This window comes from Poecilia formosa, unplaced genomic scaffold, assembly GCF_000485575.1.
Source record: "Poecilia formosa unplaced genomic scaffold, Poecilia_formosa-5.1.2 Scaffold215, whole genome shotgun sequence".
Lineage (NCBI taxonomy): Eukaryota > Metazoa > Chordata > Actinopteri > Cyprinodontiformes > Poeciliidae > Poecilia > Poecilia formosa.
Genome location: NW_006800154.1, coordinates 990372 through 1010485, shown reverse-complemented (window position 1 = coordinate 1010485; position 20114 = coordinate 990372). Strand labels below are relative to the sequence as shown.

General features: G+C 37.8%; 1 protein-coding gene across 1 annotated transcript in view; it reads left to right on the top strand.

Moving 5' to 3' along the window:
- The window catches only part of LOC103148978 (ephrin type-B receptor 1-like), a 46487-nt gene extending 26668 nt beyond the window's left edge, over positions 1-19819 (top strand). Inside the window, exons 8-11 of the mRNA XM_016679583.1 lie at positions 8128-8277; positions 12642-12835; positions 15755-15910; positions 17757-19819. Of these exons, the coding sequence (XP_016535069.1) occupies positions 8128-8277; positions 12642-12835; positions 15755-15910; positions 17757-17865 (609 nt within the window). The 3' untranslated portion in view covers positions 17866-19819. The remainder of the gene's footprint in view (positions 1-8127; positions 8278-12641; positions 12836-15754; positions 15911-17756) is intronic.
- The last annotated feature ends 295 nt before the right edge of the window (positions 19820-20114 follow it).

Below are 20114 nucleotides of genomic sequence, written 5' to 3'. Positions count from 1 at the left end.
ACATCTTGGAGAAAAATTTAGACATCCTTTAGACTCCCTTCTCTCCAGTTTATTCCAGGGAGCCCAAGGAACCTCAGGCCAAAAGGAATATAACTCCATTAATCAAGTTCACATTCTGCCCCAAGTTTTCCTTCCATTGGACGGTATACAAAATAACGTTGATGGAAGACGTACTGATCAGATGTCCAAGCACATTCACTGATTTCTATTGATAGCATCAGTTGTGTCCTGGGTTCCCTGCAGATGATTTTCAGCTGAGTCCAGTCATCTTATGGAAGATTCTCATTTTAGCTTCTGCTAACCAGAGTTTTGTTTCAGCATTGATCGATATCTTATGACCAAAGGCACGCATCAAAATCAGTAGATCCAGACAATTTTTTTTTTCTTTTATCACAGCTCTTTCTTCACCACAGATCACAGACTCCATTTTGCCATCACTTATCAACAAGTTCAAAGCATACTTAAACTCCTATGCTCGAGGCAAAAGCATCTTTCACAAAACACTTCCAGTCTGGCTAAAGATGCCCGTTACAGATTTAATGCATATTTTTGAGCAGAGAAGCCAGCACATGTAGATGTGCACACATTTGTTTGGGAGTTTCTGTGATGTGCACACATATTATATCTGTAACGGAGGGTTCATTGTCAGTGGGCAGTAGAGGGTCAGGTTTTAGATATAATTTCCACCTGTGGCTCAGCTAGTAATGTCAAGACTGTCGACGGCTCATGTCCAATGCGAACCTCACCAACGTGATTAGATATTTGTGTTTGTTATTATATACACTCGCATACAATCCCTTATGTGTCTTTAGAGGTGATTGTGTGTCTGCCGCCATGTTTGCTTGTGCCATTGATGCTGAGAGAGGCTGAAAGGCGGGGTCACAAAGAGCCGGTACCAAAGCTCATCCGTCAAATCCCCGTGGCCAGCGTGACATTCTCTCAGATTGGCTCCAGCGCTCACACTATGTGGACTGCCCCGTTGTTTCTGTCATTTGTTTGTTTACTATTAGCATCCCATCCCACTCTCACTGCTTTCAGGGCAACAAGTTTTTTTGTTTGTTTTTTTTTAAACATGTTTCTTTGTTTGCTGTAAAACAATTACATACACTCAGAGTTAAGGTGATAGATTCTTGGTTAATGAGGTACAAGTCCATAATGATGATGTGGATGCCCCTTTTTTGTCTTTATATTTTCTACACAGTTGTCCTCCATATGATTTTTTTTTTTTTTCATTTAGTAGCTTAGCATTTGCACCATGGAAATTGATACCATACAAACATGTAGAGAGGGGTTGACTTCACTTGCCCAGGATGTCTTCACTTCCAGTGAGGACATCCTCCAATCAGTAGCATGTTTGGAGTGATCCAACATGCTACTAGGAATGAATCCAATCAAGCACAAGCACATTGCTTTAAGACATTATTTTCTTTAAGCTGCTGCTGATGACTGAAAGTGAGGATTTCTAAATACAGTGAAGATTAGTGTGAATAAATCATTTAACAGGTTTAAATAAATAGGACATCTAAAAATGTCCTATTTAATGTTATTATATGAGCCAGTTATAAATTGTAAAAAAACAACAAACATGATACATACCTGGTTTCTGTAACAAAGTGTACTCATCCGCATAAATTGTTAGTTTGATTTATATCTTCTGTCATATTTGCCAGTCAGTATAAGTAGGGCTTTGATTTGCCATCTGCGACTGTTTGACTGTATTTGCATTCTCACAATGAAACAAATCATGCTCACGTAATCCTGCTCACTAAACCAAAGGAAAAGATACCTGATTTATATGAAAGCTCTCAATAAACATACCTCTGCACAGAATGCAAAGTTACAAAGGAGAGATTTGTTATTTTAGTTAATCAAAACCAGACTTTTTCAAAACTAAAATGTTGCAAAACACAAGGCGTGGCATAAACAATCGATATTTCTACCTTCATATTGCTATCATTTCTGGCTGAGAAAAATGTTTTTTAATCTAATTTTACCCCTATATGTTCAGATTGTATTTCATTGCCAGAAATCCAAGTGTGAATTCTTAAAATAATCCACACATTATAGATAGACCTTATATGTAATATTTCTGGCTTCCATTTGGATAAACTGCCTGAATTCCAGCTTCCATTTTTGTTTCCCATTCTCAATAACAGCTCATTTAGAAATGTTACAGAACTAAATAAACACAGTTAGTGGCACAGCTGTTAAGTTTTAACTAAATCTCATATTTATATTTTAATTCCAAATTTTGGGGACAAGGAGGTGATTGGATGACCACATGCTGAGGCATAAAACCCCCCAATACATCAATTTTAGCCCTTTAGTGTTTTTATAACAGGGCACTTCTCAACCACAGTCCCAGTAGCACTGAAGGGAAAAATTAGGGCTATTCAGCTTTCGCCCCAGTTAGATAAGTGATTGTAATTGCTTATATCCCACATTCTCTGAAGAAATTGAGGCCAAGGTCAATTTCTAAAATTAGATTTTAACACAAAAGAGAGATAGATACTAGCTGGATTTAATTTGGTGGTGCCAATAGATGGTATGAAAAGGCCCGTTTTAAAACCTGCAGAATTGATTTGGTCTAAATTGTCAACTAAATGCTAGTAAGTGCAATAGATTCTGATGAAGAGGGATCTTAAAAAAAAAATACTGAAGTGTTTTAATCGCAATGGCTTTCCCCTTACCACGCTTCCATAATGATTTGTGAATTTCATGTCTTACAGTCGTGATGTTGGCAGACTCTCCCACCTGTTTCCCTTTAAACTTCTCCACAACTCGATTCCTGACCCGTATGATGTGTTTCTTTGTTTCCATGTCAACATTTGCTTATTAATGTCCTCTTGCATACCTCTAAGTCCTTCACAAAGAAGCTGTAGGTATAATGAGTTTTAATTATACACAGGTGGGATCCATTCACTACCTTGGTGACTTCGTAGGTATCAGTTTAAAAGGTGCTCATTAAAATTGCATTGTTCATTTTTTGATGTTTTGAGAAGTGGGATAATTATTGAAACAAAGTATCATATTGTAAATTGTGGTTACAACTTCATACAATACCGTAGTGGGCTTGAATATTGTGGTCAGACACTGTAGGTTGGATTTCTTTTCTTTCACTCTCTCAGTCCAGCCCTCAGCCCTCACTCCACATCCATCATTATATGATACAGTAAATAAGGAAAAGATTTTTGCAAATCAAGTACTGCGCTTCTTGTAATTCTCAATTCCCAAGTTAAGTTAGTACCAAAACTTAAACTAAAGAAACAAAGAGATCATTGCAGAATGTCAACTTGTTTACAATTTGTACAAGTAAAGATTTCCCCAAAGTTTTACATTGTTTAATTTAAATACATGTTGGAATACCTCTGTTCATTTCGATTTGACGTTATTGAAAAGAAAGTCAGAAAAGTCATCAAATGACTTTGTTTTTTTTTTTTTTTTCTTTATGGCCTCCACCCCCCACATCCCTCTGTCACTCATCCTCTCTGGCTCTAACTGCATGTCTTCACTCTTTTTTCTCATTCTGTTTGGGCAGACATCCAGGGCAGATCGTTGCACTCAGGATTTCATTAAAACTATGTTGATGGAGCACTCTGCCCAGCCTAAGTAAATGTGCTGAAGCCCATTTGAGTGTGCATTGTTTGGAAATAGATTACTGACGTTCGTGGAGTAAAGGCATCGGAGAGAGGGAAGGAATGGGAGGTGGGGGGAGTGGCGGGGAGAAAGTTTTTCATAGTTGACTTCCAGATGGCTTAGAAAGTTTATTCAGAGTCCCTAAATGGCTCATATGAAGAAGAAGAAGAAAAAAAAAAAAAAAGCCAAAGAGACAGAGATGGACAGAAGTTAAACAATAGCAGCAAAAAAAAAAAAAAAAAAAAAAAAGCTGAGTAAAAACAAAAAAGTACTGGGCTTTTCTACAGCAAGCTTATCTGGAAGATGTTCGTGACAACTGTTCACTGTTCTGTGACGGGTATTTGTGTTCTAAATTTTACCACATATTCCACACACAGCACGTCGTTGACAATCTACATGAAGTGATCTGCACATTAGCGGATTCACAGCTCAAGCTAGCACCACGTCTTGACAGGTGCATCATGTCCTGCTCAAGTGCAACACATTCACAAGAGACACCGCATGTCACCTGACCAGCAAACGTTTGTCCTTTGTCTCCCAGATCCAGTTGTCAAAGGAAAACATTCGTTTCAGCATAATACCCGTTAAACTGACAGTCTCTGCACGTCCTCTTTACTGTGACATTTCAGACTTATCACAAGCTGTCACTTCTAGTCACAACCTGTCAGAGGCGGTCACAAGCAGGTGGAGCCAGTCACGTTGTGTAATTTCACTTTGTTGATGCAAAGATTTCAACACGTTCAAATGTTGGCTCAAGGTTCTCTGCCCTGGACTTTTGTGTGCAAACACAGCGAGATGTATTATCCACCAGCATATGTAAGGAGTAACTTAGATTTTTTTTTTTTCTCGTTCACATAAATTTCATGTTTTCACACCCTCTTGAAGCTTTGCTTTTTATTTAAAGAGCCAAAATTTGTCAAGCAGAAAATGGAACCACCCAATATGGCTAGAAAATCAAGCACTGTGTGTCACCTACTTTAGTTATTATCCAGAGAGTTTGTGGGGTATATCATTGGATTTTTCTCCACTCGAGGTTGAGAAGTTCTGATGCTGCTGTGACTATGAACTCTAGCTCCTCTCCACAGAGTCTGAGGTAGTTGTCCGAGATAGGAGTTAGAAATATTTCTCTTTAATACTGACAGAGAAAACAGAAACTGCAGCATATATATACTATTGAAATCAGATATTTGTTTAAAAAGACACATAACCATCTCATGTCTCTGTATGACAAGAAATAAATTTGTTTTAAGTCAGCTAAGATAGACACAATTATTTCTATTTCCTAAGTGCCGGAGTATTGAGTTAATTTTTGAGGAGAAAATTTTCTTTAACTTACTTGAAATTAAGATGTTTATATGCAATAATCACGTTAAAGAATAGCACAATACACACAATTTGTATGTATTTAGACAATTTTTGAAAGACCAGATGATAATGCCAGGGCTTGTAAACTTTTGATAGATCCATTCTTATTAGGATGTTGTCCAGAGCTGGTAAACGAGTCCCATTATTCACATTGACATGAATCCTGTATCAAGTTGGCCTGAAAGGCCACTCTTAGAGGAAAAAGTTATTACTCCAGAAGCGACCCAGAAAAGAACCACAATTTGCAAACATTCATAGTTAACAACCACCTTAATTTGTGGAGACATGGCCTGTTGTCTGAAGAAACTAGAATGATGTCATTGACCACAGTGTCAATTGTTACATTTTAAGGACAATGTCATCATGCAAGCTTGATGACATTAATCCGTCTGTGAAATATGGAGGTGGTAGCATCATGTGTGATGCGGCTGGAGGGAATGCTTTACTTCACAAAATAAATGCATGAGGAAAGTGGAATGCAGTGGAAAGCTGAAATTACATCTGAAGATAAAGGCCAGGAAGTTTGGGGACAATTGGGTCTTTCAAATAGGCAAAGATTTGAATTACTCCACTAAATAACTAAAATAGTGGCTTAGGAACCACAAACTCAAAGTTTTTGAGGAGCCATAACAATGCTCTGATCTCATTCTTATTTTTTATTGTTTTATAAGCCACAGATCAACTCTGACAATATTTTCATAGACTAGCCTTAGGAACTATATTAGCAGCATCCCTCATAGCACTGTTCCAACAACAGAACATAAGTATCATCCTCTGTGCCCCCTAAAGATCTCTTTACTGCTATTGATGCGCTTTGTGCTGAAGAAAGCGATTACTCTGTTTTGCATTCCCTCTTTGTCTATTCATAAGTCAGTCAACACTGTATGTTGTTAAGACTGGGTTTTGGCAGAGCCTAGTAATGGCCCAGAGGAGTAATTACTAAAGAGTGTACATAGACATCTGTGACTCAGTTGACTTGAAAATAGTATAACTAATGTCTGTCCCACTGTTAGTGTGAAAACAGCTTTACTCGGCCTATTTCAGCAACTCCCAGCTCATATCTTAATAGGGTCCTGGGGCAACAGGCCAGATGTACAAACTGAGAAGAAGCAGCAAGGAAGTTATGTCAAAGAAGGATTGTAATAGACAACATTTTGCTTCCAGCTATTTTTTTTTGGTTACTTTGTATTTATAACCTCATCTTTCATCTCATATATACTCATACAAACACGAGACATTTACCCAGAAGAGAAAGATGATCGACCACTCTAAATGTATACATTTTGTTGTTTTTTTTCCCCCTGTTTCTAAATAATTTCTTCCCCCAGCCATAAGCATGAACCAGACAGCACACCCTAAGTTCTCATTGGAGATAAAACAATCCAGATAGAAACCGAACTGAGATATAAGAATAGACATGAGAAGCTCTGGAATCATTCCATTTTATAGGCTTTAGTCACTTATTTTATAGCAACTGCAGAAAACATAGTTACTTTGTTGTGCTATAAAATAGCACTATGTGCCTGAAAAATCCACAATACTGTCCCTTTATCACTCTCTTTTTATATATCCAAGTACCTCCAATTAATTTTAATAAAACTTGCTCTTAAAGCTATGTTTGACTTTTGTTGTTCACCTGTTGTGTGGACGAGAGATCAGATGATTGGAAATATGAGTTGTTCACAAAAAAAATATTAAACAAAGGTGGTGCTGTTAGGGAATCTGTTTACAGGGCACTGGAAGAAATTATATTTATGTTGTAAAATTGTCTCTATGCAATACAAGAACCGTAACAAAAACATGAACAAAACTGCGGAAGGAGGGGAGAGGGGGATCTGACTCAATTAAATATTAAAATTTCAAGTTAACTTAATAGATTACATTTTAAATTAATAATTTAAATGATCAAACAAACATTTATAATGACGTGGTTTGGACTGGACTCTTTGGTGGTGGAAAATCAAACCATTTATTGTAGAAAACCAGCTAAGAACTGTCTCTGGCCCCAAAACTGAAGCATGTGTGAGCAGACAGTATAAGAGCATGGATTTTAATGCGATAGGGGAAGTTAAACTGTGAAAATAGAGGTCCAAGATTCAATGCAGAACATTTTTGTTGAATGGGGCATTAAATTTGAGAATAGAAACATGCGATCATCCAAGATTTTTAGAGCGATAGCAGTATGATATGTGCAATGAAAATATAAGCCGTTGCTCTTAAATTGAACATTTATCCTGTTATGCTGTAGAAAAATCCCCCCAAATTCCTCCTAGCAGCCTCTGTTTACTATCAGCCATCACATTTCTGTGTGCTCAGTCATGTATTCTAATTCTCCACTGCAGTAGTACAACATAACACTGACCTGCAGAATATGATCATAATACAAATATATGCATTACCAAAAAAGGAAACTGTTGGACATAAGCATGCAATTTGGAAAGATCCTAGAGAACCATTATCTGTGTGTTATTCTCCTCACTGGGGGTGGTCTGCGCCTGTTTCTCTTGGGTTTGTTTCCAGCAGCGGCTTATCTCCAAATGCTCAGGTTCAGTTAATTGGCATTATTAAGCTGGTGGCGAGCTCAACTCAGATGTGAATGAAGGGAGTATGGTCAGGCATGTACATGTCTGTCTGCCTAGTTAGATGTGTGGGCGTTCACGCACAAACATCTCCGTCTGTGAATATGTTACCAGCTGAGACTGCTTTGGTGTGTGCGTGGAATTTAAAGCAAGCGGCTGTCAATTTCATTCAAGAGGGCACGTGGCATGCCTTAGGCCCTGGTAGCCCAATTACAGCCAGTAACGCTCAATGAAGGAGCAGAAGCCCAGATCTATCTTCCTTTCTTCAGACAGGAGACGAGACAGTAGTAAATGTAATGTCGGTCGATGACTGTGCAGAGTCACTCGTGGGACGGAAGCAGAATCTTATGAATGTTTTTGGCTTCAGGTGAATGAATACACAGGGTGAGTGAAGAAAGAAAGAAGGGAGCGTAAACTCTTAAGAGTCGAGACAAGTTGTGTGGTATTCAGGATAAAACGGCTCGCTGTAGTTTAACCCAAGCGGAAACGAAATCAACCTCAGTATCAGTATCTCTAACGTGTTAATTCTTTCTTTTCTATTTCTTAGGGTGGGAAGATCCCAGTAAGGTGGACAGCTCCAGAGGCCATTGCTTACAGAAAGTTCACCTCAGCCAGTGATGTGTGGAGTTACGGTATCGTCATGTGGGAGGTGATGTCATACGGAGAGAGGCCTTACTGGGACATGTCCAACCAGGATGTAAGTGATTTTAAATACGGTATTTTGTGAAATCATATCATGATTCTCTCTTGAAAACACAGTGGTGAACTGTGGCTCTAATAATAGAGCTTTATTCATGCAAAAAAAAAATAAATAAATAATAATAATAATAATAATAATACCATCACATCTCCCACAACCATTCCTTCTCTCAAGGAAACCAGCACAACAAATAGAAAGGCTTCCAGCATATATGTGTCATTCACTTAGATAAAAAAAAAAAGACTCAAAGTCGATGGCAAGTTTTCTGGTTTGATGGGTGTCAAGACTTAGAAGATGATAATTGTTTTGTAGATTTATTTAGATGAGAAGCAAAGAGCTGGTGCAACCGGAACTGAAGATGGAGTATAGAGGATTGGAAAAAACCACAAAATATTTCAAATAACTGTCAGCAAATTTAGAGCCCAGGACTAAATGTTTCACTTAATCAAAGGATCTGAGGGTGTACAGCCTGGGTACTTATGGTGATTGAAAACAGCTGTCCCTTGGCCCCGCCCATAAAATGTTCTGTAGGCGAGGAGGAGGCTGTGAAGTCAGTTAGTTGAAATCTCTTCCAGCAGCAGAACCATTTTTCCATCCGATTTCAGTGTCCCCTGTGTCCCTTCCCGGTGCCATCTGTGTCTTCTACCAAAACTGTCAGCTGAAAAATGTTAAAAGATTGAAGGAAACAGACTGAGAATAAATGAAAAACATTAGTGGTTAATCAAAGATATTATCAGAATTTACACTTTCAGTAATTTCAAAGGCGAAAAATGAAGCAGAATATCCAAGATACTAAAGAACTGTGTGGAATAGGAATCAAATTCAAAATCCAGCTTATTTTATACCATCAGAAGAAATGCATCTCTCTGATCTTTTCATATTTTAGAATATTTGTGACATGAAATCATTTCACACTTTGTTTAGTGGTCAACTTAGGGACTTACTCAAATAGATTGAACACCTTGATGGCTTGCCACTCTGAAACATAAACCAATCAAGCATTTGCTTGACAGTTATGAGCAACAAGTCATTTTTATATAAAGGCCAATTACATAAAATTACATATTTTATGTGAGTAAAAGTGAGGGAAACATTTAGTAATTAATATAATCACTTCAAGAGATTACTAGAAATAAATACATAATGTTATGTTCAAAAAGTCACCCTTTTTTGTAATGTGGGCTTATATTATTTTGTCATCGCCTGTATGCTTTTCATTTTTGCCTTTTTTGCTTCTCAAAAAGCTCAAAGTCTCCTTTAATTGATGAAAGAAAAAGGGCACAAGCCACCTGCTTTTTCATGTTAGAGTTGCTCCAAACAAGCTACTGGGCAGGCATTAGCCAAAAGTATCGTTTGTGATGTACGCAAGTAAAGGAGGGGGAAAAAAAGGCCTGCACTACAAGCTAACCCATTGTAGACAGTTCAGAGGCTGCCTTCTGTGGGGGAGAATAAGTCTTTGTAGCACCACTGTTTCATTTTATACAAAGCTGTTTATTCCTTCCAAACAAAGCTCCGATGCTGGGCTGCAGGGATGTGTTTTTGGCAGGGAAACACATGTGCACTCTCTGGTTCTGTAAACAGAAAAGCTACAACTTTCTGACACTATGGAAGAAATAGCATACATTTACAGTATGTGCCCTTTAAGAGCTTCTCAGCAAGTTCAACTTTTGGAAAATTATTGAAAGGGACACTACCCTTTCAACAAATATTTAACTTAAATAGGTCTCGGAGTAATCACTCCCTCCTATGAAAATTCTGTGGCCTGTAATGCATGTGTGTATGTAAAGACTAACCCAAACACAATTAAGGATAACTTGTGTGAAAAAGGAAGCTGTAATAAATCACCTTTTTCATCCACGCTATCGGTGAAGATGTCCTTGACTCTGACTTTGAAAGCAGTCTTATTATGGGCAAAGCCTCACACTATTCCTTTCCTTCCTGGCCAGCTTTTGAGAGCAATGAATGATTGCTGAGAGCTCTGCTTTGTTCCCCGTGTCCGCTTGGATAAGATCCATACTCGCAGGCACCAACACAAACATGCACAACCACTGGAAGTGGTCCCATACTATGAGGTCGTTCTCCCTAAGCTTCCCTTAGTGAGAAGACGAGCCAACCACCAGGCCTCTGTGGACCTCACTCCACCGGGACAGTCCAACCAAGCAGATGTTGCCTCAGTGGGCCAGCAGCAAGCACTGCCTGGTGGGACTGATGCCACTCAGCATGCCCGCCTCCTCTGAGCACGCACATATTCAGGCACTTGCAAACACACTCCTCGCATCCTCTTACACGCCCACACAAAAGTAAAAGCTGCTGGTTCCCTTTTTTTCTCTCTTTTAAATCCATCTTCCTCAATATAGCCTTCAAGTTCCTTTTTTATACGCTCCCTCCCATCTTGCATTTTCCCTGTCTTCTTCTTGTGTGACATTTAAGTAGATTTTGTTGAGCTACACTCAGCTTCGAAACTGAGTCTTCAAACTACAGAAACATTTTTACAGAATAGTATATCTTACCATGGGTTTTACACTTGCAGTGTAATTTGCAGCCAAGCATTTTATGTAAAAAAAAAAAAAAAAAAAGCACATAATGTACTGTTAATAATCTGTAAAAGGGTTTTTGTGAAGTTTTGTTATTAAATCCAAATCTAAAGACACTTTGTTATTAAGATATTTTTATAGATACATTCACACACCAGACATGTTATTAATCACACTTTGTTGGTACCTGGTTGAACCGAACTTTACCTTCAGAATGGCTTTAATTTCTCATGGCATAGATTTAGCACGGTGTTCAAAACATTCATGCATGTATTTCTGCATATTTTTGATTCAAATTGATGAAAAAGCATCACCCATTTCCTTAGCTGCAAATATATGATTTGAATCTACCATTTTACCTCAGTGTAAAGGTTTCTTTTGTATTGAGATCAATTAACTGTGGTCACACAGACATAGACGTTGTCAGCGATGATTCTATAGTACGCCGTTTCAGTCAAACAATGTTAAATAGTCAGAAAGATAGTCACACCCTCCACCACCCTGAAGCACTGATACAAGGTAGAGTAGATTCATGTTTTCATATTGTTTACTCACATTCCTGACCCTATCAATTCAGTGTCAAAAATCAAGACTTCAGAACAGGCAATATTCTTTCCTATTTGTTTTTGTCTGTTTTTCACAAGCCTGTGTATCTTGTCCTTAGCCAACATGTGAAACCCAGTATTGTCCTTTGCTACTGAAGCCCTTTTCATTTAATGCCCAACACTCTGTATTTGCAGAGACTGTATTCTACAAACCTTGGTTGCAACAAGTGTGTGCTTCCACTACTCTATCATCATGATCCAGTCTGCCTATTTTTCTTTTTTTACCCCTGATACTTCCAAAACAGATGTCTACACATGAAAGGTTCTCTAAATCAATTTTCTTTACCATTCCAATGCTGAATTTGAACTTCAGTAAGCTGCTTTCACCAAATGCCCCGAATGGCTTCCCTGTGATTGTCAGACTCTTTGTGTTAACAAGTAATGGAACAGTAAAGTAGCTTATGAGTGGTATCTATATTAAATCTGCATTGTATACTGTATTTACTACACTTTAGTTGTATGTACATGCAGTAATTTAGTTCACCTAAACACTTGGCTAACTTTGACTTGTCCAAGTCTCTTACAAGTAAAAGGCCATCATATCTGTGAAGTCTTTAAGAGGCATGTATCAAGTGTCTGTTTTCTAAACTGTTAATTATTTCAAATCTTCCATCCCCTCACTGGCTCCTCCAGTGACACAGCTAGTGTTTTACTTCCACTCTGCTTCCCCACTTTGTCCTCCAGGGCTGGCATGATTGGCTAGTGTCAGGAGGAAGGGCACATTAGCCTGAATGCAAACTGTCACTTGAGCGACGAACAGCAGTTGGCCTATATTATAGCAGCAGAGGGGTGCTGGCAGGGCCAATTTGAGGCATAGAAGAGAGTGCTGTAATTACTCAACAGATACATTTGCAGAAAAAAAAAATGTTTTTTTGTTGTTGTTTTTATTTAAGTTTGTGTTATTTTTCACCTGACAGATGGTAAAAAAAAAAAAAAATCATCATCTATGCAGACAAGACATGCAAGTTATCAGAAGACAGTTTCACGTAATCCAAATATTCAGATGTGTGGCTTTTAAGGTTTTAATCTGTATTAGACTGCTTTCTTAGTTTAAAACAATAAAGCCAGAATTCCCCACAAGAGAGACTAAATAAGACACCGACTACTAATAGCTCCCCAGACCTTTGTTTCAAAAATGTCAGAATTATCCAATTGTTAATAGTAGGTTTGCAGCTCCAACTGAAAATGTCAAATTACTCAAAATGTTCTAATTATCTCTTAGGTAATCAATGCTATTGAGCAGGATTATCGTTTGCCACCACCCATGGACTGCCCCAGCGCCTTGCACCAACTGATGCTGGACTGCTGGCAGAAAGATCGCAACGTACGACCTCGCTTTGCAGATATTGTCAGCACCCTCGACAAAATGATCCGCAACCCCACCAGCCTAAAAGCTGTAGCCAACATCCCTGCTGTGTGAGTAAAGCAATTCACTACACACACACACACACACACACACAAATGCACCCTTAACTGATATTAAAAATGCTTTTCATCTGTTTATGTGCACCAAGTTCCCACACACAATCTGCACAAGCTAGCTTACTATTTGTGTTTATTTTTATCACCTCATAAAATAGTAATGGTCTCATTACTGTTGATTGCATCAAACTTGAACTTTTCCCTTGCTGCTTTTCTTTCCTCCCATTGAATCCTGATACTTTCAGGGAGTTTCACTTGAGTCATAGCCATTCAATAATAAGGCAAACACATTATGAAAGTGTGTAGAAACAATTTATAAACAAAACGGAGACATTTGGAATACATTTTGCTTTCAGAAAAAAAGGTTGTATTAGTTTATTATTAAAAGAATAGACTTTTTTTAATGATTTTAGTATTTTGCATTTGGTACTATACATACACACTATAAAAATAAATGTTATTGGGCACTAAATATCAGATATTTGTAAAATTATTTTAGTACTGCTTATTAGTTTGAAAATATGACATTTAATAAATGGATGACATTTCTAACAATATATTGGTCAAAAAGTCCCGACCTCATCATTTGGATAAGACTTTGACTGCAGAGGAAAATAACTTTTATTCTCAATCATGCCATCATGTGCATCGATGCAGCAGAGAATGGGAGGGTGGATATTTATTTTTCCATAAGAATGGATATTTATTTTTAAATGGGTGTACTGTGAGTTAATGCATCAACTCAGTGAAAGCTATGGACAAGTTAAAAACTATCCTAAGACCACTGTTAACCATCATTATGTTTCTGTATTGGAACAAGAACTAAAATTTGCATCTTAGCAAGCTTAGCAGCAACACTAATGCTAAAGTTCAGCATTATAAGCAACCTGAGCTTGTTAACTCATTAACTGTGATTATCAGTGAAAATGTTTATGTGGCATCTTCAGCTAGTTAAGTCATGATTCTAATTCCAATGTCAAACTTGCCAGCAAACTGAGGCTCATTACCATGAAACAGTTCAGTGCCAATAAATGGTACATCTTAGCTGTAGATGTCAGGAAAAAGCCATGCATGCCACTGTAACAGTTATGGGCTTTGCAGCATCAGAAGATGGTTCTTTAAGGAGACTGAGGTGTGAATGAAGACACGAAGCAATGGTTTTGGTTTTAGTTTTGGTGTATATATTAGTGTTTTGGGAAAACAAAACAACAGACAATTACAAATGCACAATGAGAGACAAATTAACTCAAAATAAATCGATTCCAAGATCACAGAGTTATTGTCCTTTTTCCTTAGCTCACCATCCTTAGATCCAGTAGAGAATCTGATCCACCATGAATAAAACAAAACCGACCTAAAAGGCCAGAAAACCTATTAAGTATTTTATCAAGCAATGTACAAACATACAAATGCAATAAATATTAAATGCAAATGCAAAATTAAACATTTCAATCAGGTTAAATTAACCATAATTTAAATAAACAAAAATATCAATCATATTTCTAACTAATCAATTTAAAGTTGAAAAGTTGAAATCAAAGTTTTCACAATATAAATCAAGAAAATGAATTAACTGAAATACTCAAGCAAAGTGGGGAAAAGAAAAAAAAATAATGAAATAAATATACTGTGCAACATCAACTTATATATAGCTACATCCTATTTTAATCAATTTCATTACAAAAGTGCCAGAGCTTGCACAAAACCAATGATCATGTTACCTTTGGGCAGAGAGTGGGGCGCACTAGACTGCGATCATCTGTGACAATCTTGGTGACGGCCCAGGTAACAACGCCAACAGTTCTAATAAAACAACCTCCAATGAGCAATCAAGCAGAAATTCCATGCTAAAGCAATACTGCTATCATACAAACAAACTCACCAAAGGATCAAATCAGTAGATGCAAAGATTTGGATGAATTGTTAGGAAGACGCCAAACAGTCAGCCACAATCACAGTGGAAGAGGTGATGTAGTTCAAACTATGTGCTGGAGGCGGGGCTTTAAATAAGTTGCAGAGTTTGGGCAAAACAGGAAGTGGGCCCGCAAAAATAAAAGTCTTGACTAATTGACTGATTGCGGGTTACACCACTTTGCTGGGATTAATTTAAAAGTGTTTCTACTATTTCATTAAGATTACATGCTTTAATCATGAATTTATTCTTATTTTTCATTTTCTGTATGGGGATAGACCAGATGAGGAAAAAGACTGGAAAAAAATAGGATTTGAATTACTTTCATTTTTTTGTCCAAAAATGATCTTTCTTTAGATAATTTTTCTGAGTATGTAGTTTTTTTTAAAGTTGCTAGAAATTCTGTAAGATTCTTTGTTGAAAACTTTGACTTACGTTTTCATAAGTATTTAATTGATCAGATTATATCAGGTTGTTTGATCCATGTACAACAGTGACTGGATATAGTTTTTTCCTTCCCTTCACCTTCTACACAGATTCTGTGAATCTCTGGTTTGACTGAGCTACTGAGGGTCAGTCAGAAACTTAAAGCTATTTGTTTTGGCATTGTGATTTGGCTGGCTGCCATGTTGCCTAGGTGAACTCCCAGCTATGTGTCAGACTGAGGTTTTGCATTAGGGCATGCTCTTACTCTTAGGTCTTTAAGGTTTTGGGACAACTTCCCACAGCCATAATGAGCCTTTTCGTATAAATAGCACTGGCCAGATGATGGGTGGCATGTTACCTAACATTTTTAGTTTTTCATTTTTGTTCTCTTTCAAACATTTTCAGGTAGACTGTAAACACGCTACTGGCTGTTTTTTGCTTGTGTCTTTTCATATACACCTACACAAATAAGAACCCCTCAGTTACTCTTGTTTTCTTAAAACACTGCTCACTTAATATTGCATCAAAGTCCATTTCTCCCTCTCATCTCACCTGCTCTTTCTCGTCTCCTCCAGGCCTTCTCAGCCATTGTTGGACAGATCCATACCCGACTTCAACACCTTCAGCTCGGTAGAGGACTGGCTTGCTGCCATCAAGATGAGCCAGTACAGAGACAACTTCCTCAACTCAGGCTTTACCTCCCTGCAGCTTGTGGCTCAGATGACCTCAGAGTGAGTTCACTGGCTTGTGCAAAATTAAGTATTTAAAAACCGTATGACTGTCGACAGAAAATGTGCTTACTACCTCTTGGGTTGTTCGTCGGTGTGGTTACTCAGATACCATCATTGCACTTCATAATTATCAGTGTTGTCATGAAGTAAAATTATGCCTGCATATGTATTAAAAATTGATGCTCAAGGCCTTGATAGTATTTATGAAGCCTCTTTGCAATTCCAAGCAACATGGTTAACAGACTCTTCTCCCAATTTGAATTAATTTTGTAAATTTGTTTTCTGTTAATAACCACTTGTTCCCTATTTTCAAAGTATACTTCCACATATGGTGAATGATGATAAATGTTTTTTTTTGCTGCTGATGACCTGATTATTTAACTCAGGTGTGGTGAAGAAGAGTCACATCTAAAGCCTGCAGGACATCAGCCCCTTGGGGCTGGATTTGAGGTCCCTGACTTAGCCCTTTCTCCAGTCTGTCATCGTACAGCCAGAAACTCTAGTGTATTTTGTTGGGATTATATGTGACGGACATAAAATTCTATAAATTAATACATAGTAAGACACAAGTGTGGCATGCAAGAAAAATGATGACATGTTTTTGCAAATAAAAATCTGAAATGGGGTATTCCTGTTCAAAGTAGCTGAGTCTCTACCAGATTGGTTGAAGAACATCTCTGAACTACAACGTTTTCACATTTCTACAGTTTTCCAGTTGGATTTCAGTCATGGCTTAGGGCCATTCATGAATATGCTTCAATTTGATCCACTCCATTGTAGTTCTGGCTTGTGGTGGTTGAGCTGCAAGAAACTTCAAATACTTACCACCAGTTTTCCTTCAAGATTGCTCAGCTTCACTGTCCATACAGCAATTTGCTGCCACCACAAATGAAATGGGGCGTCCAGAGTGATGTCCGCTTTAAATGTACAATAGGCTAGATTTAAAGCTCAGTTATGATCCAATCTGAGCTCCAATCTGTCTCACACATTCCAGACACATTTTTTTTCCAGCAGTCAGTCCAGCATCTTCAGTGATGTCCAGTTCTTTTTTTGTTTTGTTTTTGTTTGTTTTTTTCTAGCCATTTCACAATAAGGAGCTGATTTGTGGACTGCATGTTTTCTACTGGTAATGGTGACAGATTCTTTCACCTAAATTGTTGATCTCCGCAACTTCTCTGTCGTTAAAGTTCGCCTTGACTGAATAAGATGCTCCTTGCTCAGCACCTACAGTTAAGGTCATGTGTTGATGTTTGTGGTTTTGCTATTTTAGTTTGAAAGTGCTTTGTAAAATATCCAAAACTTAAAATGTTATATTATTATAAAGTCATTATTTTGTAACCTACCCTTGTGTTAAATTTCTCTACAGCTTTGTCGCTCGAGCATTTATTCATTTTCATACGGTTGTCTGCTGACCAGCAAACCTCTGAGCTTTTCAAAGAACAGTCGCATTTAAACTGAGATTAAATTAGTGAATAGTTAATTAATTCTGCACCTTCGAAAGACAACTTGTGGTACTGGATTTTATTCATAAGTATCAGAGTAAATGGGGTCTGATACTCATATATGCCACAAAGAAGATATTTTCAAAACTATACAGGTTTCCTTCCACTTTACTATCACTACATTGTCTATCAAAAATAATCTGAATAATTGAATTGAGGCATGTGGGTGTAATATGACAATGCGTTCATGAGGTATCAAACCATTCATGAGGCATTTTAATCACATTTTATTCAAATTATCTGTTCTACGTTCAGAGTGATTGAAATTCTTTTATATATGTCTTTAAAAGAAGCTATTGGATTTCAGGGGTTTTTTTTTTCTCTCTTTGCTTGTTTCTCTCTAGGGACTTACTTAGAATAGGAGTGACCTTGGCAGGCCATCAGAAGAAAATCCTCAGTAATGTCCAGTCTATGAGGGTGCAGATGAGCCAGTCACCCAAGACGATGGCATGACTACAGGGGGCGCTGTGCCATGGAACGGGCAGCATTCGGAGGTCCAACAACAGCAGCCCCCGAATGACCCCCGATCCATCGGAACGCGCCAGAGTCGAGACTATCGTCCTAATCTAAACCCCTACCATGGCAACAGGAGACCAGGGTTTGCGCAACCACATGGGAAAGGGTTGTCACATCTCACGCTATCCACCACATGCGTTCACGGTCCATACCTGGCACTTTTTTCTCCATTTATCACAAAGGAAGACAAAGACAAAATCTTGTTGTTTCCAACTATATTGGTGTCATTGTAAACCAAAATGACTACTACAATCAGACATCAGCACAGGGAACAACCTACGAATCCAGCCGTTGTGGTAAACAATTGATATTGTGCTTCTATATTATCTGGACTGAAACACGTTTAAAATGTAGACACAAGTGTGAGACATTTAGAAACCTGTGACCTGTGATCTTAACCCATACCGTTGTCAGTATGCGAGATGAAGGCGGCTTTACCTGGCGGGAAATAGGATACAGACAACAAAGACGCAACTAAAAGGAGAACTAACTAGTCGGAGAGGTATACAGGGATGTACAGAGGAGCACCAATTTCAACTTTTGCATTGTTTTTGTTTGTTTGTTTTTATTGTTTAAAAAAATTTAATACTGTATTATAAATGAACAAATTCAGAGCTTTGTTATATTTTTGTCTTTTACCATCTGTTTTATGTGTTGCCACTATAGCAAGAAGCCGCCCACTTATCTCTTAACTTAAACACTACCTGTGGAAGTCCAGTTGGAAGGCCTTGCCTAGAGGACTTTTTAACTATCTCCACCAAGAGAATATAAATATCTTTATCTCTTGCTAAATATGATTATATCTTTCATAATAAACCTTCATATTGAAGGTGTTGCATATGAATATGTATGTACAGAACTCTCTGCTTGCATTTTTGGCAAAGACATGTTGACTAGATTGTGATAGACACATGCAATGTGCAGTTTCCTGTAAATCCCTGGTTTCCTCATCACAGCTGAACAACGGACTATTGGTTCAACATCTTCATGTTTCAGGAGCACCCTGATGACTTTTCCGACTGAATCTTACCCAAGGAACTTGTAAATTGATTATTGGTAAAGAACTGTTATTGTAGAGCTGTATGAAAATTGTTGTAGGAGTTAAAATATTTGGGGGGAAAAAAAAAACAATATTTTACCGGAGATCATGTTAAATGTGGGTGTACACATGCTGTCTCTTGCTGGTGAGCACTTACATGTACAGATATGTTTTATGTTCCATTTGCGATTTTTATATATTGCTTGTGTTGGGATTGGTCAACAGGATGAAATGCTAAATTAATTGTTGTGGCTTGGCTGACCCAAACTCATGGTAAACAGCTGCTAAGAAAACAAGGCATAAATATGCATTTGCCTTAAATTATTCTGTCCAGATAGTTTTATTTTGAGGTAAATTCTAAACATGTGCTGTAAATATCTTAGCAGGGCGAGACTTTCTATGAATTTGAAATGCATGAGAGAGCAGCTAATCAAGGCATTGGAAATCAGGGTAAATCACCATCTCTTCCTTTCACAGTGAAAATGAACATCTGGGCTGGGGTTTGCCAACAGGAACCCGGTGCCATTTCAATGAACACACAGTCTTAAATAGCCCTCAAGAGCTCGGTGCTCGCCATAAAACATGACCTCATACACGCTGATGTATTTAAGTTGCTGAGCTTATCTATTCAGCCTCACTGTAGGGGTTCACCATATGGACTGGAGAGATGAAAGCAAATGCTGTGCTGTTAAAGAGAGTTTCACACAATCATAAAGATTTGGCTGCATCACTCTCTGAGGATGGACTGAAAACTGTCTGTGAAATTCCTCCTCGTCTATAATATAGTTTAGGGGAAACAGTAATGTCTTTTTTTTAGTCTAGCAGCAGCACCCAACAAAAAAAAAAAAAAAACTTAATTAACCTTAATATTGCAGGACAGATATTTCCCCTTAACTTGCTACCATTACCATTCGTATTATTGCCAAAATAATTACCTATTAGTCATTGTTAAGCAAATAATGTTGCTTATTGTAAATCAACAATATTTAAGAGTGTCTCAATTGGCATAGGAAAGTGAATAGGTAAGCCATCTTCATCAATTCATATCAAACTACTAATGAATTATTTTTAAGTACAGCCTTCAGAATGGGAACATATTCTGCCTCATGAAGAGCTCGTTATAGTATGATCACTATAAACACCTATA